General features: G+C 42.1%; 1 protein-coding gene across 3 annotated transcripts in view; it reads left to right on the top strand.

Moving 5' to 3' along the window:
* KIF1B (kinesin family member 1B) overlaps window positions 1-25,637 on the top strand; it is a 141,351-nt gene that overhangs the window by 88,807 nt on the left and 26,907 nt on the right. For all 3 annotated transcript variants that reach the window (XM_028108143.2, XM_088022616.1, XM_028108144.2), the window contains exons 21-30: window positions 7,591-7,684; window positions 8,714-8,862; window positions 10,663-10,841; window positions 11,391-11,528; window positions 18,145-18,263; window positions 19,181-19,266; window positions 19,603-19,732; window positions 19,923-20,085; window positions 23,490-23,580; window positions 25,271-25,389. In XM_028108143.2, the coding sequence (XP_027963944.1) occupies window positions 7,591-7,684; window positions 8,714-8,862; window positions 10,663-10,841; window positions 11,391-11,528; window positions 18,145-18,263; window positions 19,181-19,266; window positions 19,603-19,732; window positions 19,923-20,085; window positions 23,490-23,580; window positions 25,271-25,389 (1,268 nt within the window). The remainder of the gene's footprint in view (window positions 1-7,590; window positions 7,685-8,713; window positions 8,863-10,662; window positions 10,842-11,390; window positions 11,529-18,144; window positions 18,264-19,180; window positions 19,267-19,602; window positions 19,733-19,922; window positions 20,086-23,489; window positions 23,581-25,270; window positions 25,390-25,637) is intronic.

Genomic DNA, 25,637 nt, shown 5'->3' with positions numbered 1-25,637 from the left:
TCTGACTGAGGCTTCGTCCTCACCGTGCCGCAGGTGGGGAGCAAGGTTAGGCGTTGACAAGAACCGGGGCGTGGATACCTCCCTTCCGGCTATTGCTTGCTAATTATAATCTGCCATTAAAAGAGGGGAAGGCAATATTAGCAAAAGGAGCCAAGTCTCTAATGTCAAAAACAGACCCAACCAGAAACCCTAGAATGGTGACATTGATTTCACCTTAAATGCCACCTCCTCGGAGATGCTCCAGTGTGGCACTAGCATCTTTTCCTGAGAGTGCTCTTCCTACCTTGTCTCTTCACTTCTGTCCTGGACCCTAAGCCACTGTCCGCATAGCAACCAGAATCATCTTGTGAAAACAAAAATCAGATCCTGTCAGTGGCCTCTGGTGGCTTCCCATTGTGCTTTAAACTCTAACCTTCTTACCATAGCCTACGGAGTGTTCCGTGTTCTGGCTGCTTGCCTGCCTCTCTGACTTCATCTCTTAACATTCCCACGCGGCAAGCACTTCAGACTTTTTGTTCCTTGAACATGCCAAGTGTGTCCCCCACCTCTGGGCTTTTGCACTTCCCCAACACTCGAGTCCTTCCTCATCATGTGTGACTCCTCTTCAGACCTGCACTCGAAGGCACTTCTCCTGCCCCAGCCCACGCCAGGCCAGCTCTCACAGGTTAATAATGACAGCCTGTCTTTGTGCTTGTTTGGTTCTTCCATGGGAACATAAACTCACCTAGAATAAATGCCCTACCTATCCTGTTAGCTCCACCATTCCTCAGTACACATTATCCAGAGGGTGGTTCTGAAACTGATGTGCATCAGAGTTCCCTGGGGGCTCGTGAGAACAGAGATGGTTGAGCCCACCTCAAGAGTTTCTGATTCGGGAGGTCTGGGGTAGGGCCTGATCATTTGCATTTCTTTCTTTTTCTTTTCTTTTCTTCTTATTTTTTGTTTTTAGAGAGAGAGATGGGGGAGGGCAGGGGCAGAGGAGGGGGAGAAGGAAAGAGAATCCTAAGCAGGCTCCACACCCAGTGCAGAGCTTGACTCGGGGCTTGATCCCATGACCCTGAGATCATAACCTGAGCTGAAATCAAGAGTTGGACACTTAACTGACTGAGCCACCCAGATACCCCATAATTTGCACTTCTGATAAATTCCCAGGTGATGCTGATGCTGCTGGACCAGCATCCACCTCTGAGAGCCACTGATCTAGAATGGGGGGTTGGCAAACCTTTTATGTAAAGGGCCAGAGAGTGAATATTTTAGGCTCTGTGGGTCCCATGGTCTCTGTTGCAGCTGCTCAGCTCCATTGTTATAGCTGAATAGCAGCAGTATGCAAAGGAATGGGTGTGGCTGTGTTCCAGTAAAAATTTTATTTACAAAAAATAGGCAGGGGACTAGATTCGTCACATAGGCTGTAGTTTGCCAACCCTGATTTAGAAGATAGTCACTTTGAGAACTTCCACTAGAAGCTTAGTGCCTTTCTATGTATCTGATCTAGAAGACAGATAGGCACCAAATGCTGGTGATTCCATGGTGAATGGCAGATCTCTAGCCTTGGGAAGTTCACAGTTGTGGACAAGATAGCCATTAGATGAATAGTCACACCAGGAGATACAGGGTATATTTGTGACAAATGCTATGACGGAAAATGCTATGAGGTGCGCTGAAAGTTTACAGCCAGGAGACTCTGGGAATGAAAGGTGGCCTTTCCTTGCTCTCAGCTGATGACCTCCATTTTGCTGCACTGAGAAAAAGAATTGATCCTAAGAAAACTTCTTTTCTGCCCACTTCTACTTTGTGCATCCATCACGCATCCTTCCCTCCTGATGATGGTTGGACTGGCCTTGCTCCTACCTTAGCCCCACCCATTTTCCCTGCATTTTATCCTCCATCACCTTCTCAAGAACTCACCATGCATTTACCCTTCTCTTGAACACCTCCATTCAAGCACAGCTTTGTTTTGCCACTTACAAAACACTCCCATGTTGTCTGAGAGCTGCCACCATTCCATTTCTCTGTTACTTTTTATAGAAACACTCCTTTAAAGAGTTTGCTCTATTATTTCCCACTCGCCCACCCCCATTATTTCTTTTTACTGTTCTTCTGTTGTTTCTTTTCCCCATTCTTGCTTGAACTCACTCTAGTCACACTCTTGTTCCACATCACCACACTGAAGCCACTCTTCTCAGGCCCACCAAAGATCTCCACGATGACAGACCCAGTGGTGTTTTCTCAGTCCTCTGCCCTGACCTCAAGACGCTGACACACAACTATGACCTCACAGCCATATAGCTGACTGGCAGCCAGCTCAGGCCAAACATCCAAGAGCCATCCTCAGTTTCCCCCTTTTTTTCTCATACCCCATGACCACATCATCAGTAAGTTGTATTTCCTCTACCTGTAAAGCATAGCCCAACTCCATTCTCTTTTCACCACCTTTACTGCTGACACCCTGGGCCACCTACCACCATCTCCCTAGCACTGCTGTCCCCATGCTTTCCTCCACGGAGAGCAATGTTTTTAAAACATGTTCTAGGCCCATATTACTTCCCAGCTCTAAACTGCCCAGTGGCTTCCCTTAGAATGAAATCCACAGTCTTTACCATGTCCTGTAAGGCCGGACATAACCCACTCCCTGTCTGCCTCCCTCACAACTGCATCCCTGAGCCTTGTAGCTCCTCACTCCACTCACACAAGTTTTCTTGCTTTTCCTGAAAACACACCAGGCACCTTTTCCTCTCAAGACCATTGTACTTGTTGTTAGTTCTGTTTCGATTGGCATCATCACCATTGCCAACACTCCCCCCGGAGATCTCTCAGCATGCCTGCTTAGATCTCTGATTAAATGTCCTTTCTGCAAACAGACCTTCCCTGAGCACCTAATCTAAAAGTTCCTCCTGTTCCTCTTGCCTCTGTATCAACCCCCATACCTACCAATCTTTATTTTCCTTCACAGTACTTCTTGCTACTGAACTCATGGTGTGTCTTGTGTCTGTTTACTATTGATCATCTCTCTCTCCCTCACCAGTGAGACTTTTGTCTTAACTGACCACTGTTCTCCTAACATCTGCATGTAGTAGACATGATAGTGGTTAAAAGAGCATGCCCTAGAATCCAGTTGCCTGAGTTCAAATCCCATATCCATGCTTACTAACTCTGATCTTTATAAAATTACTTAATTTCTTTAAGCCTTTTTCTTCTTCTTTAACATGAGGGTAACAGTAGTACCATCTTCATAGGGTTATTGGGAAGATTGAGATAACCTATACAAAATATTAAGAACAGTTCCTGGTGCAAACTAAACTTAAAAACAAGGATGGGCAGGAGAGGGAGAACATTCTAGAAGTGGGAACAGCCACTGTAGTACCTTTATAAATATGGGGATATATCTAACTAGTTGGGACTTCTTATAAACACAAAAGGCTACTGATAAATATATTGTTATTTGATAGGCTTTCCATAATTATCCTAGTTTCCACTGTGGAATCAACAGAACAATAGTATTCAAATCTGTTTATCCATTTGTTGTAGGAAAATCCAATACTTCGAGTTTTTCTGATGACATACAAAATGTCCTTGTTGGAAGCTCATATACAGCCTGGTTTGGGGAAGAGGAGGGCCAGTTCAGGTTATAGTGTTGATAATTTGAACTGTCAACTGCTGATAGAAATTTTCCTGAGTCAAAATGCAGTTAAAATTCTAGGTCCATAGTGTTACAGGAGACCTTTTTATGTAAGCTTTACTACCACTAACGCATAACCAGAGCCTTTAAAGGGAAGGTCATCTTCATACCTTAACTGTCAGAATCTAAGGATTTTGTTTTTATTGGTAGTTTGAGCAATAAAACTTGTAAACTGAGTCTTGAAGAAAGCTTCAAAAATAAGCTAGTCACTAAAAGCTAAAATTGGGGCACCTCAGTGGCTCAGTTGGTTAAGTGTTTGCCTTCGGCTCAGGTCATGATCCCAGGGTCCTGGGATCGAGTCCTGCATCGGGCTCCTGTGTCAGGCTCAGCAAGGAGTCTGCTTCTCTCTCTCCCTCTGCCCCTGCTCATCTTTCTCCTTCTGTCTTTCCCTCTGAAATAAATAAATAAAATCTTTTTTAAAAACTAAAATTATGTGATTCCACTTATATGGAATAGTTAAAATCATAGAAAGTAGAATGGTAGTTGCCAGGGGAGGGGAAAGGGAGCATGGAGAGTTAGTGTTTAATGGGTATGGAGTTTCAGTTTTGCACGATGGAAAGAGTTTTGGGGTGGACGGTGGTGGTGGTTGCCCAACGGTGTGAATGTATTTCACACCACTGAACTGTGCACTTGAAAATGGTTCAGATGGTAAATTTTATGTTACATGCGTTTTACTATAATAAAAAATTGGGGGAAAATGAAAAACAAGAAAAAATCCTCAAGATAAAATATTAACATTTTCCCACCTGAGGATTTTTAGGTAAATCAGCCATCTTTCTCTTTTTACTGAAAGGATCCCATAGAACATATAGGTTTTCTAAGGGAAAAAAAACTACCCCTTCCACAACCTTTTATTTTGAAATATTTCAAACATACCAAGAAGCTGAAAAGGTAGTATAATGAACCTTCATGTACCCATATTTGTGTATTTTTTCTGAATCATTTGAAAGTAAGTTGCAGGCATGATGCAGCTTACCCCTAAATATTGCCCTGTGTATATCCTAAAATCAGGGGTATTCTCTTAATACCGTTAACCTATCCGAGAAATTTAGTACTGATTCAGGATTATATAATATACTGTCCATTTTCAAATTTTCCTAATTGTCTAAAAAATATAATGGTTACAAGTGTGTGTGCGTTTTTTAATCCCAGTTCGGAGCAAAGTTTGTGTTACATTTGGTTATGATGTTTCTTTTCTCTTTCATTACATAGGTATTTTTGAATAGGCTACATTTTGATTAGTCTGTTTATTTCCTCAAGATTAGATTTAGGTTAAGCATGTTTCATAAGAAAGCTGTCCGGGTGACATTGTGTACTTCTCTCATGTCACATTGGCAGACAAAATGTCCAATTGTCCTGTTATCAGTAATGTTAAAGTTTATAAATTATATGTGACATTCCCCAGCTCTTTCTCTGTCTTATTAACGTGTATCTAGGGTGGCACTTGGGATTGTGTGACTATTCTGTTCTCCATCCGCCTTTCACTCAGTTGTTTTAGCATTTATTAATGATTCTTGCCTGATTTAGTCATTACATCTGGGGCTTCAATGTAGTTTTTCTAATTGCCATTCCTCTGCATTTATTTATTAGCTGGCTTTTGTGGGGGAGCAAAGAAGGGCTTCTCCCTTTTTTCCCTCTTTTAGTAACACTGTGGACTCCTGGAGTCCTTTTAATACCCAGTGTGCTATATCATGTTTCTGTTATTACTCTTATGCTGGCTACTGGGGTTCTGTGCCCTTTGGAAATGGCCCCATCAGTGTTTGAGCACCTCTGTGCTTTCTGGCACAAGATATTCTGAGCTCACCTTGTGCTTTCCTTGCTTCAGACCTGGAATTGGTTGTTTTCCCAAGGAGCCCTGGTTCCTTTTAGTGGGGAATCGTATTTAGAAACCAAGATCTGGGTGCTGGGTATACTTAGAAAATAAACTTTTTATTTTTATTTATTTTTAAGATTTTTATTTATTAGAGAGAGAGCATGAGAGCATGAATGGAGGGAGGGGCAGTGGGAGAGGGACAAGTAGATTCCCCACCGAACGCAGAGCCCAACTCGGGGCTGGATCTCAGAACCCCAAGATCATGACCTGAACCGAAGTCAGATGCCTATCTGACTGAGCCACCTAGGCGCCCCAGCAAATAAACTTTTTAAAACACAGCCTGTCACTTTGATAGTGTGTGTCACCAATGAAGAAGACTTCCACATGCATTTTTAAATGGTTCATCATTTGGTTCTTCTTTCAGTCCTGTGTAGGAGACAGGTCAGGAACTAAACTGTTCATTTTAAAGATGACAAAAATGAAGTGTAGAGAGGATTTAACTTTCCCAGAATTATAAGACCAGTAAGAGCAGGTGCCAGGAGCAGAACTTTTACCTGCAAATTGAAATTTTTTTTTTTTGCCACAGTACATAGTCTCCTAAAAAGTGTGTTTCGATATTGACTGAAGCTGTGTCTGGCTCCTGCTCAGGGCCATCTCCTCTAATGAGAGAAGGTTCCCCTGTGAGACTCAGTGGTAAATGATGAGCCTTGAGAATATCTGCGTCCCTCTTAGCATCGCCACTGGGAGCTCCTTTCGTAATAGAGTTTGCTAGGAGGCTCTCAGTGGTCCTTTGTAATGAGAAGAATATTTCACTTACAGCTTGGGGTGAGCTCTGTTCAAAAACAATACATAGCCGTACTGAATCCCTCTGTCTCAGGACAGCCCATAATTGGGTCAGTCCAAGGAAGCAGGAAACCCAGGCAGTCTTATCTTAAAATACAATGCTTATGCTATGATTTGGTATTTTATTATGTGAAGGTCTCTGTTCTTAACCTTACTTGATTTATTTTCAATAACACAAGCTTTAAACATTAACAGTCCAAGGAATCTTTTTAAATATTTTTTCCTTAATCTCTCCCCACCATGAAATTTTAATACTCAGATATATAGTGCATCTGTTTATGTACTGTATGTATATTTGTGCTTTATGCATCAAAAGAGTAAGATTTTTTTGTATCCTTCAAGAACCATTTTTTTTGCCCTCTTCAAGGTGATACCACCCTCACTGAGAATGCGTGGAGTGAGTAAATGGAGAAATGAAGGATACGTCTGATTTGTATTCTAATAATACATTTTGTATTATAATATTATATTTTAAAATACCCTTCTTGAATAACTAGATACAACCTGTAGATTATTTCAGCCCTAATAACACTGTGGTCTTTGGTTACTTGGAGGCTACATCTCGCATACTACAGCTGCAGAAGTACCAATATGTCATCCACAGGGAGTTCAGAGTCCACGGTTCTCATTCAAACAGCGGATCAGAACTGTTGGTGCTACTGGTGAATTTTCCAGTACTGTTTTTTCTAGAATTCCTTGATGTGTGAAGGTACTACTTAAATACTACTATTAGGGGCGCCCGGCGGCTCCGTCGTTGGGCGCCTGCCTTCGGCTCAGGTCATGGTCCCGGGGCCCTGCGATCGAGCCCCGCGTCGGGCGCCCTGCTCCGCGGGACGCCTCCTTCTCCCTCTCCCGCTCCCCCTGCTTGTGTTCCCTCTCCCGCTGTGTTTCTCTCTGTCAAATAATAAAGAAAATCTTAAAAAAAAATACTATTAAATAAATTTAAGGGATACACGTGTTTTTCCCCTCAAGAGTCCCCCTGTCTGGACCTCAACCCCAAATAAAGAACTCTTGAGTCTGAGGGAGTAGAAAGAGACTGCAGTTCGCTTTCTTCAGCATTTACCCCTTACAGACTGTCTTGTGTGCTTTGTGGGTTTTTCCTACGTATTTCTCTGTATGTCTTTTTATTGTCGTTTCCTGCCTCTGTCTTCTCTTTTATCTTTTGCTTTCTCTACTTTCCCCAACACTGCTCTCATTCCTCCTCCCCTCCATCCACTTCCTCCCTCTCCTACCTGTCCTCTCCTCTCTTTTCATCCAGGACTACGAGAGTAAGTTGCAGGCCTTGCAGAAGCAGGTGGAGACCCGCTCCCTCGCTGCAGAGACGACAGAAGAGGAGGAAGAGGAGGAAGAAGGTGAAATCTGGAGATGGAAACTTCCCTCTGTGTAGCTTTTGGATCTGTACTATAAGATTAGCCCTTCATCTGTGATCAAAGCTGGATTTGATCATAGCTGGCCCTACCGTTTATTGATATTTTACCGAGACAGTTTAAAGGTGATTCAAAAGATTCTCGATGCTGAGAACACAGACTGTGCTCTCTGAGGTGGGAGCGGCGCTGACTGTGTTCCTTAGAACACAAGATTTCTTAGCTCGGTCCTTATAAGAAGTCTCTTGGGCAGTTTACATATATTGTCTCAAATTACTATACATGTGAAGCTTGTGTATATATTGCAGATAAATACAGAGCTTAATCTTTGTTAAGATACTCTTTGATTTGCTGATCTGTGGTTTATGCCCAGGATTACCCAGAGAGGACTTTGGAATATATTAATGTTTATTAAAGCCATTTCTGGCAGATTTCTAATCCTATTGCTTAGTCATGCCTACCTGCCTTAAGTTTTTCAGAATCTCTTAGCTGAATCAGGGCCTTGTTTGTTATTACCTTATAATACAGTATGAACATTGATCACATTTTGTTTCTCCACCCAACCTCCCAGTAACCTCAAGGCTTCAGATTAGCTTTGGAGAATCTCTAATTTATGTATTAAATTCTTAAATTTTTTAATATCAAAGTAAAATATGACCTTTTTATTTCTTGCACTAGCAAAAAAAATAGGTATTACATGAAGTTGTACAATATACCAGAGGGTTCTTCATTATAAGCCATGTATTGGATGTATATGTTTCTTAAAAAGGAAGAAAAGTCTATTTCTTTCATGCACTATTTTAAATAGGATTTTTTTAGGTTCTCTAAAATGTACATACTACCATCATAATATCAACAAAATTTAGTAAGCGTTACTGAAAAGCAGAAAACAAAAGCAGCTGAATGGAGAAATATGGAAAAATACTTTAACTTGATAAGAGAGATGAGGTAGAGGAGAGATGTAATTTCTATGTAGTCATGAGATCACCATTTGTTACCCTTCATTTGTTCTTTCAGCTCCTTGGACACAACATGAATTTGAGCTGGCCCAGTGGGCCTTCCGGAAGTGGAAGTCTCACCAGTTTACTTCATTAAGGGATTTACTCTGGGGCAATGCTGTTTACTTGAAGGAGGCCAACGCCATCAGTGTTGAACTGAAGAAGAAGGTATGAAGGGCGGGAGGCCATGGGTCATCTGGAGGTGCAGATGACCCTCAGGGGGCTCATGGCTCTCATCTTGAACTCAGCTGCCGTTTGCTGTGAAACAGGGTTATATATGCCTTTATTTACCATATGTGCCTGGAATGTAGTAGGTACTCATTAAATATTTATTACACTACATTTTTTTTTAAAGATTTCATCTATTTATTTGTCAGAGAAAGAGAGAGAGAGCTCACAAGCAGGGGGAGTGGCAGTGGGAGAGGGAGAAGCAGGTTCCCCGCTGAGCAGGGAGCCCCATACAGGACTCGATCGCAGGACCCTGGAATCATGACCCGAGCCCAAGGCAGACGTTTAACCAGCTGAGCCACCCAGGCATCCCAATTACACGACACTTTTAAAATAACTTGTTTTCTATCTTATTTACAAATGAAAAGACTGTATTCTGACAAGAGCTAGGGAAACTTTTTTTTTTTAAGATTTTATTATTTGAGAAACAGAGTGAGCAAGAGAGAGAGCACGTGAGCAGAGGCAGAGGGAGAGGGAAAAGCAGGCTTCCCTGCCGAGCCTGATGTGGGACTTGATCCCAGGACCCTGGGATCATTACCTGAGCTGAAGGCAGACGCCCAACCCACTGAGCCACCCAGGTGCCCCAAGACCTAGGGAAACATATTAATAGGAGAATGCTATTCTTGGGTTTCTGAAAATCTCAATTTTCTTTTAGTTTTCGACCATTACATTTGCACCTGTAAGTCCTAAGTGCCCTTCTTGCTCTAGGTTCTGGGAGGCAGGTATGTGCAGCGGATGGGCCCTCTGCACTCAGCCAGCCAGCCAGGCACCAATTCCAGCGCGCCTTGTGTGTTGACCCTAATGGCCCTGTGCCTACGTTCCCTCATTCCCTCAAGATGAACTTGGCAGCGGCCCCTGCCACCTGGGGTTCTGTGAGGCATGAAAGGAGGAGTAGATGTAAAGAGCTGAAATAGCTCTTGGACTTGGTAAAAGGCCATAAATGTTACTGATTTTCCTTATTACCAGAAGGTCACAGCACATCTTAGATTGATTCTTCTGTATGTCCCACTGTTGGATGGTCTAGAGGCTACTAGGATGACAGCAGGGGACAGTATCACATGGCAGGAAAGAGCGGACTGCTCAGCTTTGGGGAGATTCATTCTCTTCCCTATATTCTAGTTCTGTAAAATAGGGTAGGATATCTTCTTCATTCAATCTCGGCATCCCATTTCATTTTGTAAATGTTCAGCCCTCTCTTCAAGTAGATGAAATACAGGCAGGGGACTATGTCTTTTCTTCCTGCTGCTGTACCTAGCATTTACTTAATATTTATAGGTGAAAATATAGGGCGGTAGCAAGAAATAAATGACAGGGTGCACACAAAGCACTTACCATGTAGTAAGCACTTTTAAGAGTAGCACCTGTGATACTTGAATTTAGGATGGAAAACTGACATTTCTGCACCCACCTCAGTGAGAGGCTAGAGATGTCCTCGTGGGTCCAACTTTTGTTCTCTTGTGTAAATTCCATCAACCAAAACATGTACTGAGATTTTAGTTTGTGTAAAAACACTGCGCCAGGCTAGGAGAACAAAGTCTGTAAATAGTTTAATTTGAAATTAGGATTATTCTACAGCTAGTATACAAGTGGCCATTTTTCCCCCAGTTAATCACAAGCTGTCTGTTGAGCGTGATACATGTTTGACCTCTTTCCCGTGGGGCATGGTTATATTGCCTTGTTTCTGAAGTTGACTTGCTGAAAACATAAAGGCCATTTGGATGGTTTATTCTTTCCACGTAGGTGCAGTTTCAGTTTGTTCTGCTGACGGATACGTTGTACTCCCCTTTGCCTCCGGAATTACTTCCCACTGAGATGGAAAAAACTCATGAAGACAGACCTTTCCCTCGTACTGTGGTGGCAGTAGAAGTCCAGGATCTGAAGAATGGAGCGACACATTATTGGTCTTTGGAGAAACTCAGGTATGAAAACATTCCTCATAAAACCAGTTGTTTTATTTAGGAAATAATAATGAATTGCTCAGGTGGGCTCCCTCAAACTCTCTGCCTTGTGATGTCACTATTGCTTCCTTTTCTGTGGCGCTAAATGCTGTTGCTCTCCAGTAGCTAGTTCTATCTTGGGTCTAGTAATTATTCATCTTTTCTGTTCTGGATCTGATGATCGGTCATAAACGGGAAAGTTATAATGTGGTTTCCTTTTGCCTGTAATATGGTGAGGTATTTCCTACTGTTTCAGTATATTTGAGATGTCATATACCATCGAACTACATTTCTGTTATGATTCAGTAGGGGTTACTTGGCCTTTTTTCCTTTTGGTGGCTTGTCTCTAGACTCAGACACTTTGGATACTGAGTGTTTTGAGTTCCTGTACTTTTGACCTTCATCCTTTTTTAATATCATTAAATGGTGGGAGCAGCTTTTTTGTTTTTAATCTTGCATGGAAGATACTTCCAAAGTGAAATTTTAATGCAATCTCATGATATTAAGCCAGTGCACTTTATGTTTATGCAGGCAGAGGCTGGATTTGATGCGAGAGATGTATGACAGGGCAGGTGAGGTGGCCTCGGGTGCCCAGGATGAAAGCGAAGCCACCGTGACTGGCAGTGATCCGTTTTATGACCGGTTCCATTGGTTCAAACTGGTAGGAAGGTACGTGATGATTTCATCAATGTCTTCTTTTTAAATAGTGAATGATTTTGTTTAAAACCTCAGCAGATATTACAGAAAGTTCAAAGAAAAAGTGTGCAGAAATGCTCCACGTGTAATCTCATCCACTCAGACACAGCCATGTGTCACCTGGTGTACTTCCCTTTGTTTTATTCAGTGTGCGCACTTAAGTCTTATCTTTCATCCGGAGTAATTGACAGCCTTCCCTGCCTCTTACAGTTGAAGAGGATAAATTTAAAAGAAAAAGAAAGCCTATGTCTATATCTTGCACAGTTTAAAATCATAGTATGACTTACAGCTTACCAGCTTGCAACCTCTCCTTGATCCAGTGTCTCATTTTTTTAAGGCAATTTATCTTACATTAGTCTTTGCCAAGGGTGAGCCAACTGCATATCTTGGTCATATGCCTGAGCCTCTTTTGTGTGTACATAAATTCCAACTTGTAATGAAAACAAGTAGTGCCCCTGTGAATCCATACTGAGTCCCAAGTTCTTAGAGGTTTAGAATTTAAAAAGCAGAGAGATGCAAGTTTTGAGCTTAATGATTTCGGAATTTGAATTGTTTTTCAATTGCAAAATTTTTCTGACCGTTTTTAAAGGAACTAGGAAGAAAGGAGGAGCTGAAGTCATAGTATTTTGTAGAAATGAAGTTAAATCTGTTCCATTCCACTCTGATAGTGGAGTGTTTCTAAAGAGTTGAATTGGCGAAACACATCTTATCCAAGCAAGACACGTACTTGCTTTGCCATATACCATTCCATCCATTTTGTTTTCTGCTCCGAGATGCCATGGGAACTGGAATAAAGATCACCTTTTTTATTTCACCAAATGTTGAGTGGCTCCTTTGAGGCCTGGCTGCTGATCTTTTGTGTGAACTGGAAAATATAAACATTTTTACAACACCCTATTTACCTGGGATCTGGATCTTCTACTCATGTATTTCCTTTGCTTTTCTTATTCTAAGGACCAGTCCTTATTTCCTTTCACCCGAACCAGATGTTTTATGCGCATTTTATCCTTTTGCTTTTCCACTTGCTTTTATTGTGTTGATTCCCCAGTGGGTTCTGTCCTGTTGACACATATAGCTTCCTGTTTAACCAACTATTCCTCTCTCCTTCCTTGGCTGTGTCCCTTGGCGTCTTCCCTGGTGTCTAGCTCCCCCATTTTCCACGGCTGTGTGAATGAGCGCCTTGCTGACCGCACACCCTCCCCCACTTTTTCCACGGCCGATTCCGACATCACTGAGCTGGCTGACGAGCAGCAGGATGAAATGGAGGATTTTGATGATGAGGCGTTCGTGGATGACACCGGCTCTGACGCAGGGACGGAGGAGGGATCAGATCTCTTCAGTGACGGGCATGACCCGTTTTACGACCGATCCCCATGGTTCATTTTAGTGGGAAGGTTGGTGAGGTGATTGTGAGAAGGGCAAAAAGGGACCAGCTCTTGCTTTAAAGAGGCTCCTTGTGCAATTTTGGATGATCTTTCCTTAGCAGATTCAGTTTGTGACACGCTGATCTGGCGAGGGAGAGCCCTCAGGCAGTGTTTGTGAGGTACGCAGTCTGCTTGGCACGGCGTACGGCAATGTGTAAAGGCTCTACGCAGAGGACCCCTGTCTTAAACTGCCCAGTATTTTCCCTCTGAAGGAGAAAACCCCAGAGGAGAAAGTAATTAAAGCTAAGAGTCTAATGTTACAAGGTCAAAGAATGTTACTATGTTCTGATGCTTCCTTTTTGTAGGAATGTGAGTGAAGAAGCATATGGGGATGACATGAGAAGGAGATCGGAGCAAGGCCAAGGTTAGACTAAAGGATGTGTAACACCGGCAGGAATCGAGAGGACAAAAGTGGAATCAGGAGTAGTGTTAGGTTACTTAAAAATAAAACCTTAATAAGTAAGTAAATAAATAAATAAATAAAAAGGGGATGCCTGGCTGGCTCACTCAATAGAGTGTGCGACTCTTGATCTCTGAGTTGTGAGTTCGAGCCCCAAGTTGGGTGTAGAGATTACTTAAAAATCTTAAAAAATAAGTAAATATAAAGGAGTAGTGTTAGGTTTATTTTTTACTTACTTTGAGTCAGAAAAAGAATCCGGAACATGAAGTTACCTTTTGTCTGAAATGGATGCCTTTCTTTGGCCAGTTTCACTGAGCCTATCTGTAGATCTTTGGCTTCTGCCAGAATTTTACCTATAGGTTTTATAATGATGAATCTCATGAAATTATCTATTGACACCATCAACAATGGATATTTGTTCCGCACTACATGAAACTGCTTTGTGTTAAGTTTGGTTTTCCAAACAGGCCTTGTCTCTGACTCCATCTGTCAGTGATGCAGAGCTCTCACGTGCACACTCCTTGGACTGGGGTCTTTGTCTACACCCAGTCTTCATGCTGAAGTAATTTTATTACAAATTCAACAGTGCAGCACGTGCTGCATTAACAAAAAGTGTGTCCAGGTTTTAAGGTATGAAATTGGATCTTAACGGTGCATTAGAACCACATATTGCTGAGTCCTTTAAAAAGAGGGAATTATGCCAGTGTTAAACGGATAAACACCAGTTCTCTAAAAATTAAAGCGTGGCAAGTATCCTGACCCGGTAGGGAGGTAAAGTTCTAGCACTGAGCTCATGGTGTGATGTTGGTCACCTGGCAAGGATTAAATAACTACTGTAGCATACAGTTACTGTGGTGGAAAGAGGGAAAGGCAAGATCTCTGGTAGACATGAAAGCCTCAATTATGACCATGGATTGTAATTTAATATTATACAGTCTCGGGGTTCTGTGATACCGGAGGGACATCTCTTCAGTTTTTCTATGAATAAACATTAAGGGATTGTGCAGCCATGAATATTGTTTTCTGTTGGTGTATTGCCAGGAATAGATGCTTAGAATTTCAGAGAAGCTGATTTATATTAAAACTGAGAACAGTAGTTCTATGTACAAATAATGGGACCATAGTGCTTTTTCTTATTTTATGGCTGTGTGTTCTAAAAGGGTTGGAAGTTAGAACCAAGTTTCTGTTCATAAACTGCTTGGTCCTGGTGCCAGTTGCGCAGCTTCTAATGCTGCTCGTCTGTGTTATGCACCATTGCACGGGGAGGACTATGTAGTTTCATCTTACATGGCACATCGGGAAGAACACTGACCCTAAGAGATGTCTGAGGCCTAACGTCAGCTCAACTGAAACTGAGGCCTGTTGGGTTCTCAAGTATAAATGAGGAGTTAGGTAGGAAAGCAGAGAGCCTTAAAGATCTTTTTTATCTTTCAGATTCTGTCATCCACACTAGCAAAGTGAATATCCTGGTTAAGAGTTCTCCAAAGCATTTGTATTTTGAGTCATTTGTATGGAGAACTTAAGTCAGAATCCCACTTAATATGGACATTCACTGGCTTAAGATACATGCATTATTTTCTCTGTTGTTTTATTCATTTTAATCATATCAGATTAAGTGTAGGTATAAAGCAATCAGCTCTGCTTTGATTTTCAAGTAATTTCCATATGTTCGGCTTCCCAGGTTCCAAAACTTAACTTTAACTTGCGGTGAAGAGGCTAGTGGAGGAGGTGAAATCATGGCCATCAGTAAAATGAAGGATAGCTCTTTACTTTTCGCCCTTGACTACATTTCTCATCTACAATCGAAATCGATAACTCTGCAACATCACCCAGATATGTAGTGGTCATTGTATGTGTAAGAGAAGTAACTTCTTTCCTGTTTTTGTGATTGGCAGGATTGGATTTCCCATATTGGCGCATAATTGCAAATACAATTCACTTGTAAAATTTTCCAGTTTCTTGTGAAATTCCATTTGTAGGTTTTGTTTCTTGGCCTTGGCTGCCTCTGGTGAATTTTTATATGAAAATGAAAAGAGCTTGTCCCTTTAGCTATTCTCTTATGGCATGCTGGGATGTTATGAACCATCCATCATAATTTGGGATGAAATGTAAAATATTTAAGCTAGTCTTCTGGGTTAAAAGGGGGCAAAAGATGGTTATCCTGACATCTGAGTCTGAACCGACATTGTGTTCTGTAACTAGAACCATAATTAGGCTGATTTGTCTTATCTTTATGTTGACCAAATTTGTTTCCCTTTTTGATGTAACTTCACAGAACTTATGCTAACACACCCTTTACATCTTTCCCTCTCTCATTCCTGTTCTCCTTCAGTCTGCTAGGTCAAAGTATAAGGACTCTCAAGAATGCAGAGTATTTATAAAAATTCCAGCTCAAAAAACTTCAGAGGAGAACTTCTACAGCATTGACTTTGGGCTAAGGCTGTCGTCTTCTGATAATAGGACAGGGAGAGCTGGCTAGTGACCGTGCAGTTGCGTAGCCAGAGAATCAGAGAAGTCTCTTTTCTAAGATGGGAAATACACAAGAATACTTTCTGTCCTTTCACCTTTGGAATAACCATTGCCATAGGTGGCAAGGAGATTCTTGTCTTTAATGTGTGGTCAAACAGTACTTTGTTGTAATGCGTGTGTGAACATGATATGCAGTGCCTTCAAGTGGGAAGCTTTTTTGAAAATCAGAAACAGGCGTTCCTGGTGTAAGTATAAAAACAACTATACACATTAAGTATAGTTAGGAACCTAAACATGTTCTCTATAGTTAATATCCATCTTGAGTATTATCTTAGAAAAATCAACCTAGTATATAAAGTTGGATGGCTTTGCTTCTCTACCTCTGTTGTAACCCATTTTTCTGGAAAATGTTCCACTTCTACTTAAAGATAGAGGACAAGTCATTTTCTATTCACTTATGTACATAGATGCTCAATCATGTTGATTGAATGTTGAGTGTATTTACTCAATAAATATGCCAGACCCTCTGTAGACAGTGGCAGGCAAAATCAGACATGATTCCTGCTCTCACGGGTTTGCAGTCTGCTGGGTGAGACAGACAAATTAAACAGCCACATAAATGAAAATCATAGCAATGATGGAATCATGTGTGTTGCTGAGATCACTTAACACTGGGGGAGCCTGTCATGAGAGTGTTCAGAATAAGACCTGCAGATATGAAATCAAAGGTGTGAGGTGGGTAGTAGAGTTCAGGGAGGACTCTACGCAGGGGACAGGTATGTGCTGTGACTCTGTAATGGCGAGGCATTGAAAGTGAGCACGTGTGGCTGGAATACCATTAAGAGACAAAGGTGGTCTGTATGGTGCTGACTTGGGAAGTGAAGCAGTCTGTTTGGTACCATATGCCAAATTCTTAGTCCTTAAACTCTGTCACAGTAGCTGATTTTTGAGAGTCTTGTTTGTAATCCTTTTTAGAAGACTTTTCATTTTTTAATTTTTACACAACAAAGCTTTAACCCTCTGTTTCTTAGCATTTCCTTCCCCACATTTGGAGCAGACTGAAAGGGAAGTAGACTTCATTTGATCTGACTCAGTGTTTTACTTACAGTTATTTTTGTTATACTTTTCATTCACATTTCATTTATGCTCTTAAAGTTTTATTAACGTGTTTCTCTGTGGTGTATTTTGTCTGTTTTCAGTATTTTTTTCATTACTTTGAGTTGAAATCCCACAAATCCACTCCATCTTCCCGTTTCTCTTTGTTCTAATGTAGATTCAGAACAGGAAAAGCAGCAGACAGGCATATGTGTCACGTTCAGTTATGTTTGATTTCTTGGTGCAGATGTTTACTTTTTGTCTTGCCTTGTGTTCGAAGATCAGCATATACCCAGTGGGAAGACAAGAGTAACAGTAGGAACTAGATTCTATATCACATCCACTAATTGAAATGAACATACCTAAGCTTGGTGATCACCTTTTTATAGTTAAAAAAAATTAATACATACAAAATAATGAAAGAAGTAAAAAGAGTACAAATGTGATGGGACTCTGCTAGTTTGTTTGAAATAGACGATATTAGGTCTGTAACTTCCCTTTTGTGTTTCCATTTCTGAGTTAAGTTTTGGACTCCAGGAACAAAAGCAGTCCTTTAGGGATGAGCTATCTTTTTCTCCCTGGATATTTGTCTCTGTGTCCAGCCAGAGTCTCCTATAAGCTTGCTACTCAGAAACTTCTGGCTGCAAAGCCTCTCTGCTCGTATGTGTCAGTCACTTGCCTGAAAATAATAGTTATTTCCTAGAGCATTTCCATAATGCTGTGACTTGAAATCTATTTTAGAGTTATTAACTGTATTTCAGGCACATCTCCTGCCTTTTTTGTCTCCTGATTTCTGCTTTATCTCTTGGCAGAAATAAAACGCCATTATGTTAAAAGGTTAAGTTCTTTAGTGGGTTCCGTTTTCTCCACCCTTAGCGGTATCCATAGGACAGTCATCTTGAAAGTCTATTTCCAATTGTTACTCTTCTACCTACACTAGTCATTTTGTTTTTTAACTGGTCATTTTTATAGGGAGTAATTTGGTGTAAGTTGGTCTTTGTCGACTGCTTTACCAAGCATTTGCATTTCTTTCTGTATTGTCTCTGCCAAGAAAGCAACAGGAAGCAGTCTGGTAGTGCAGAACAGAAAGGTGGCCTTAAGACAGGGCCCAGAAGCCCTGAAGGTATTCTCGGGAAATCTGAAAGCCAGCTTCTGTGTCTGCGGGGTGCTCAGATGTTTGTCTCCCGGTTTCTGTCTCTAGGGCATTTGTTTACCTGAGCAACCTGCTGTATCCTGTGCCCCTGATTCATAGGGTGGCCATTGTCAGTGAGAAAGGTGAAGTGCGGGGATTTCTACGTGTGGCTGTGCAGGCCATTGCAGGTAGGTGACCCTCTTCCGGGTGAGAGCTTTGGATTCTTTGCCTAGAGACAAAGCAGGCCAGTTCTGTATGGGCCACACTTCAGTTGCATGATGGCTTCTCTGTCGTGGAGAAAGCTTTTATTGCTTCCTTTTAGTTATTATTCCCCACTATCATAAATAGATTCTGTTTAGTCTGGGCCACAGCTATTTTGGAGTAATGGGATGAAGAGATTTCCTTTGACATAAAGAACAACTCTTATATGAAAGTCGTTTATAAAACTGCTTCAGAAGTAACAAAGGATATTCAGGACTTTTTTCTTGCTTAATTTTCTCTCACGGTACTTGTGCCAGACATTTCTGTCCTTTACTGTTTTGTTTATGGATCAAGATTTTGATATTTTACACTTCTCCATGATCCAGCCTACATTCTGAGGAAAGAATGTGGCCATTTCCTATAAATTTTCTCTTTTAATTTCCAAATGCCATACGGTATGGAGTGACCTCTCAGCTTTTCCCTGTGGAAATCTGTGGCACGGTCACCAGGGTTGAGTTTATGAAAGTTTGTGCAGGTACAGTTGAGTACCTTCAAATATTTGTTGGGTGGTATTGAGCATCATCTTGCCAAGTGAAGGATCAGTGTTTCTAGGTATACATTTGAACAATAGCAAGAATAAAACCAATTCTTTATTAACTAGTCTCATTTGAGCTGAGCAGGGTGGTAAATACACCTGAGTAGAGTTGGGAGCAGCCCCTGTGACTTTGCTGCTTCCGGCTTTTCCTTTCTGAAGCAAAAGGTTGTTTAGCATCTCCTTTTACTAAAGTCCTTGAACCGGAAGACTCCACTACTTTCCTGTTTATTTCACAATCCAACAGGAGCCATTCGTCTGGCCCGTATGTAGTCTCATTTGATCCTTCTCTTTTTTGTTGTTGTTTTCTAGCGGATGAAGAAGCTCCTGATTATGGTTCCGGAATTCGACAATCAGGAACAGCTAAAATATCTTTTGACAACGAGTACTTTAATCAGGTGAGAAGCCTTACAGGGAGAGAAAAACTCATAGAAGGAGAAAGTAGAAGACAGGTTTATAAGGAGAACGTTCACTAGGAAACAATTCTTCTACCTAGAACTACAAAAGACAGGTAACTACGGGCTTGTTCCATAGAACACAGGGCATGTCTAACAATTACAGAGGTAAAGGTCCTTACTTATATTTTATTGTATTGCCCTTTCTCAGGCAGCTCTTAACTCACATAATTTTCCAGTCACTGTTGCTTGTTGGGCAAATAGACATTAAGTAAGGAGATTGGGGGAAATATGCTGTTGTGCTACTTGATCATCTACCTGTTCCTGCCTTGTTTTCAGAATGACTTTTCTTCAGTTGCAATGACTCGTTCTGGTCTGTCCTTGGAGGAACTGAGGATTGTGGAAGGGCAGGGTCAGAGTTCTGAGGTCATCACTCCTCCAGAAGAAATCAGTCGAATGAATGACTTGGGTACGTAGACAGAGTTTACTGTGACTGGGGAGACTGGGGACATTCTCAAAGAGGGCAAAATATTGACCACTGTCAAGGGAGATAGTTGCTTTCATCGACTAGGAATGGAAAGAATGCCCTCCTCTCTCCTCTTTGAAAGGTGTTCTGTGCCATATTTGAACCATATGTGTGTTCATTTGACCCTCTTTAGAGTTGAAGTCAGGCACTTTGCTGGATGGTAAGATGGTCATGGAAGGGTTTTCTGAAGAGATCGGCAACCACCTGAAACTGGGCAGTGCCTTCACTTTCCGAGTAACTGTGCTACAGGCCAGTGGGATCCTCCCCGAGTATGCAGATATCTTCTGTCAGTTCAAGTAAGCCCCCCTCTGCCTGCCTACCTAGCTGTTGACCCAGGTGACATCCTTTGTGCACCACCCGGTGCTTTACTTTACACATATGAGGTGTTAACACTCTCAAGAGGGAAACTACCACCAGTTTCTGAAATAAAACAGCTTTCTTCACTCCAGGGGGGAATAAGAACCAGAAACCTAAAATGGTATGAAATAGAATTCGCTGTGGGGAGGAGTGTGACCATGCATCCTGCTAAGAGGTTTATATAGGGAGTAATTTGGTGTAAGTTGGTCTTTGTCAGCTGCTTTACCGAGCATTTGCATTTCTTGATTATCTCTGCCGAAAAAGCAACAGGAAGCAGTCTGGTATTGCCATATTGACCACATAGATATTTCAGGAGTATCTTGTGTATCTGGACACTGTGGCCTGTCCCCCTCTGCTGGAAATATAGGATCTGAGGTAGATAAGCCTGTTTATTCATCTTTTTAATGCTCTTCATGGGGAAATAGCTTACTAATAAACAAGTCTGAAGGCCATGAATTATCCAGCTACCAGTTATGCCTGTTCAATACTTGGGGGATAAAAACAAATAAATTAGAGTAAAATTCCACGTCAACTGAAGAATAGTATGTAGAAAAGATGTGACAGGTTTCATTCCTTAGCCACTTACAAGCTCTTTCTATCCTATAACCCTCTGGAACTCTGGAGTTTTTCTTCTCATGACCCCCCCTTGGAAAACACTTTTTTTTTTAAAGATTTTTATTTATTTATTTGAGAGAGAGAATGAGATAGAGAGAGCATGAGAGGGGGGTAGGGTCAGAGGCGGAAGCAGACTCCCTGCTGAACAGGGAGCCCAACGCGGGACTCGATCCCAGGAGCCTGGGGTCATGACCTGAGCCGAAGGCAGTCGCTTAACCAACTGAGCCACCCAGGCTCCCTTGGAAAACACTTTTATTGACAGTCGTAAGTTTTAATACCTCCAGACATCAGTGTATCTCTTCAGTACTTATGAAGGGCCACAGTACAAGAGAGTGCTGTCTCACGCGCCTCCTTCCTGAAGTCTGCAGTTGGCCCCTGGCGCCACCAGGAGGTTGCTCTAGAGTTCTGCCATCCCTCTCCCTCAGAATGTGCCTCTCTGCCTTCTAGGGGTCCTAATACAGTTGACAAAGCACTGCCTTTATGGAGATTTTAGCCAAGTCCCGAATCAAATGTGATTACTGCATAGTAAGCCACTAATATCATTTGCTGTAACTCACAATTGTTGTTGAAGTATTATCTATCCAGTGTTGATTTTGCCCATTCAGTGTGTTTTCACTAGCAGCCCTAAGTTAACGTGGGGGGTGGAGTTGGCTAGATGATCCAGTTGCTTTGAGCTTTCATTATTATACCAGTTAGGCAACTGAAGTATTTTTTTAAAGATTGTATTTATTGGAGAGAGAGGGAATGAGCAGGGGGGAGGGGCAGAGGGAAGGGAAGAAGCAGACTCCCCGCTGAGCAGCGAGCCTAACCTGGGGCTCAATCCCAGGACCTCAAGATCATTACCTGAGCCAAAGGCTTAACCGACCGAGCCACCCAGGCGCCCTGCAACTGAAATATTTTATGGAAAAGACCTACTTGGTTAACTGGCATGTGAAATGCCAGTAATGTTATGTTAATCTTTTGTCCTAAAATCTCCAGCAAGAGAGCAGCATCTCCACCTGGTGTCAGCTGTGGAGAAGACGGAATGTTGACTCATATATAAAGAAGGGCCAGATTCTTCTTGAGCTTTTACAAACTCTCATCTGGCCTATACTGTACAGAGAAGACACAGCTGTCGGGCAGTACGAATGATTTCATGCATCACCAGTGTGGAACCCCAGGATATTTGTACCTGCTCTAAGCAGAGCATGGGAGGAGTGTAGATCACAAATCAAGTAATGCCCTGGCATATACAGCTTATGGTCTGGAGAGGAAAAAAAAGAGTAAGAAATAAAAGAAGGAGAGGGGCACCTGGGTGGCTCCGTCGGTTGAACGTCTGCCTTTGGCTCGGGTCGTGGTCTCAGGGTCCTGGGATCGAGCCCGGAGTCGGGTTCCCTGCTCAGTGGGGAGTCTGCTTCTCCCTCTCCCTCTCCCTCTGCCCCTCCCCTCCACTCGTGCTTTCTCATGAGCTCGCTCCCTCTCTCAAATAAATAAAATCTTAAAAAAAAAAAAAAAAAAAAGGGGGTGGCGGGTAAGAAGAACGAGAGGAAAGAAAGCAAATAGACGAAGGTGCGTGTAGTCCAGACTGCTTCGGTGCGGGTAACGGGTGGTGTCTGGGGTGGGGAACGTGGGACGACAGCACACGCCGTCCTCACACTCAGTGAACTGATTCAGAAGACAGGCAGTTCATAATCCTGGTTTCTCTACCCTATGCAAAGTATTCCCTTTTTCCCCCTTTTCTCTTGTGGGGTGTGGGGTGTCCTTCTGATGGATATTTCTGTCTGGGAGTAAATCTTTGTATTCAGTATTCTTTAATTTTCTACTTCTGTTTATTTCAGACTAATAGGGAGGGAGCGAGTAGTAAAAACTATCTGTGAGAATAAATAAACATAGTTTGTTGCTTCACAAGTATTTCAGAAGTATCTTCTATATCTGGAGCACTATAGGAGATACTCGCTGTCTTTCGGGGAGACAGGCATATAAATACATTATTACAAAGAGTGAAACCATTGCTATTGAAGAGAAATGGGTCCCTAGTGCTGTGGGAAGACACAACTGTTTGGGTGAGTTAGGGAAGACTTCCTGGAAGAGGTGACATTTAAATCTAATCTTTACAGGTCGTCAGAGACTCTCCTAGGCAAGAACACTAACAGGCTTTAGTACTGCCTTATGGAAGCTTGAATCTGCCAGATCTTTTCTGCACAAAATGATTTCATAATTTTTATTCTCAGTAAAAAATGTCCTACAAAGAAACAGGAATTCACTGAATTCACTCTTGATGCTCTCTGAGATACTCTTGCATCTGTGTCCACATAGCTAAGTGGTCAGGGTCAGTTATCTTTCAGTCATTTTTGAAATAAAATCTAAAATGCTGTTTGAGTGATAATGGAAAATGTATATTACAAGGAACTACAAATTACTTGATTCAGTTAAAGACTGTGCTTAAGTAGACTGCTTTTTTCCATAGAATCCAAGTCAGGTTTTTTTTGTTTGTTTGTTTGTTTGTTTGTTTTTTTAAGCAGGGTGGTCGGAGGGGGCAGAAGGAGAGAAAGAGAGAATCTTAAGCAGACTCCCTGCCCAGCTCGGGGCTCCGTCTCATGACCCCGAGATCATGACCTGAGCTGAAATCAAGAGTCGGACGTTTTAACCGACTAAGCCACCAAGCACCCCTCCAAGTCAGGTTCTTAAAACACAGATCTTGATGAAATTGTGTAATGCGAAGTTCATGTGTCTTATTTTTTTAATTAAGCTTTTTGCATCGCCATGACGAAGCATTCTCCACTGAACCCCTCAAAAACAATGGCAGAGGAAGTCCTCTGGGCTTTTATCACGTGCAGAATGTAAGTGACATGGACGTTTTTGCCAAACGCATTGCAGGTCTGGGGGCTGTCTGAGAGGCCAGTGTTAGGCATTCATCCTGTGTGGGCGGCCTTTGGCTTTCTCAGCCCTGGAAGGAGGATTATCCAAGCTGCTTTGTGCTGAGAATAGACAATGGAGGGAGTGGCCAGAGCGGTGAGGTAATCCTCAGTGGACTGAGCGGCCAGCCTTCTCGGAGTTACAATGGGCCCCATGAGTGTGTGGGGGTTGGGCTGCCAATAAAATGTTCCATCAGTTTGAATGTAGGGAGTTGTTTTTAGTGTTTCCATCCTAGAAAAATAAGTGCATTTAATATGAGTTTTGTTAAAGTTAATGTATTGTCCTTTATAAGATACTTAGATTGCTCAGTTGTAGAAAAAATTAAAATGATCTTTTGTAGCTAAATTAAGATTCAGTCTCTTTTCGTTTCTGCTGATAGTATGATGAATCCATGAGTGCCCCTTACAGCTCTCATTTGTGGAATAAGACAACTGGCCTTCCGTCTCTTCTAGGAAGGGTCACCCAAACTCTGTTCAAAGTCATTATCCTCATCACAATAGCTAACATTCTTTTAGAGCTTATTTCGTGTCAGTCACTGTTCCAAATGCCTTTTTTGTGTCTTCATTCATTTAATCCTTACCTTTATACTATAGACCCTCATAACCACCACGTGATAGCTGAGATAACAGGCACAGAACAGTTAAAGTCACTCACCAGGGGGACAGAGTTAGGAAGAGGCGGAGATGGGGTTTAAACCCAGAGCAATGTGGCTCTGGTATCCAGGATCTTCACCACGACATGAAACACTCTCATTGTCTTGCTAACCATATCCACTCTCTAAAGTGCAAGCAGAAAGGACAACACTGAAAATGGAACAGCAAACACAAAACTTTTCTTTTTTACGTTTCATTGCATGAATATAAGCATGCACGTAACTGATAAATATTCATTGGGATAATGTGCACAAGGACTGTGCCTGACACGTCTGGGGAGTAAGGATGAATCACAGAGGATCATGCCCCCGAAGAGCTTAGGGGAAATAAAATGAATATTTAAACAGCAGTAGCACACGATCCAGAAAGGTATTCCTTAAATGCAAAGGGAGTAGAAAGAAGGGAAGGTTATTTCCATTAATATAAAGATACTTTTAAGTTATGTTGGGTGGAGAAAGGAGGTGGGGAACTTCCTGAAGCATATAGTGTAATAAGAAAAGGTGGGTCCAACTTGGTATTGTACCTGGTGCCTGGTCAACAGTCATGTTTTTCTCACTGTTGTTACTATTAAATCTGGGCCTTGAAGTATGGAAATAACTTAGAGGCACAGAGACAGGGGCAGGCCTTCCAGGCAGAGCTGTCCCCTGGTTCAGTCCTCAGGCACCACAGGGGAGCAAAGCGCAGGCAAGAGGAGCAGCAGGTGAAATTGTGCCAAAACAGTAAGTGTGTGAAGGGCAGCAGGTAGGGCAGGTGACGGAAGGTCTTGAAGGCCTGGAGCTTGGTAAAGTTGCTTTAGAATGAAAGCCAGGGAGGAGCCCCTGTCTTGGTGTGAGAGGCCTGCAGAGTCAAATACCCAGCTCATACTGGCTGCTCAAAAGTGCTAAAATTCTGATTGCAGCAAACGTGTGTGTTTGTTATCGTAAATCTTTCCCTAATCTAGCTTGGCTTTATTCCTTATTAGATTGCAGTGGAGGTCACTGAATCATTTGTGGACTATATCAAAACCAAACCGATAGTATTTGAAGTCTTTGGGCATTATCAGCAGCACCCACTTCATCTGCAAGGACAGGAACTTAACAGGTTTGAACCAGATAAGCAAAGATTCTTGTTGTTGCTTTTGTTACTCTTACTGCCACTTGTCGGGAAGGAAGAAATCTTTTAAGGGATTAAGATAACTGAAGAACAGTTTTCTCTGTTACCTGATGTTTCCTCTTTAGAAACATCACCACCTTTTTTCTAAGCCATGGAACCACTAACTGTAGGTAAAGCACGTTGAATTTTGCCCAGCTGACCTGGAGTACCATCTCTTGTAGGAAGAGACTGAACAG

Source organism: Eumetopias jubatus, unplaced genomic scaffold, assembly GCF_037043125.1.
Source record: "Eumetopias jubatus isolate StellerSeaLion01/CBP00866 unplaced genomic scaffold, mEumJub1_p1.0 scaffold_4, whole genome shotgun sequence".
NCBI lineage: Eukaryota > Metazoa > Chordata > Mammalia > Carnivora > Otariidae > Eumetopias > Eumetopias jubatus.
Note: the sequence above shows the minus strand (reverse complement) of the source record. Positions and strands in the feature narration are given on the sequence as shown.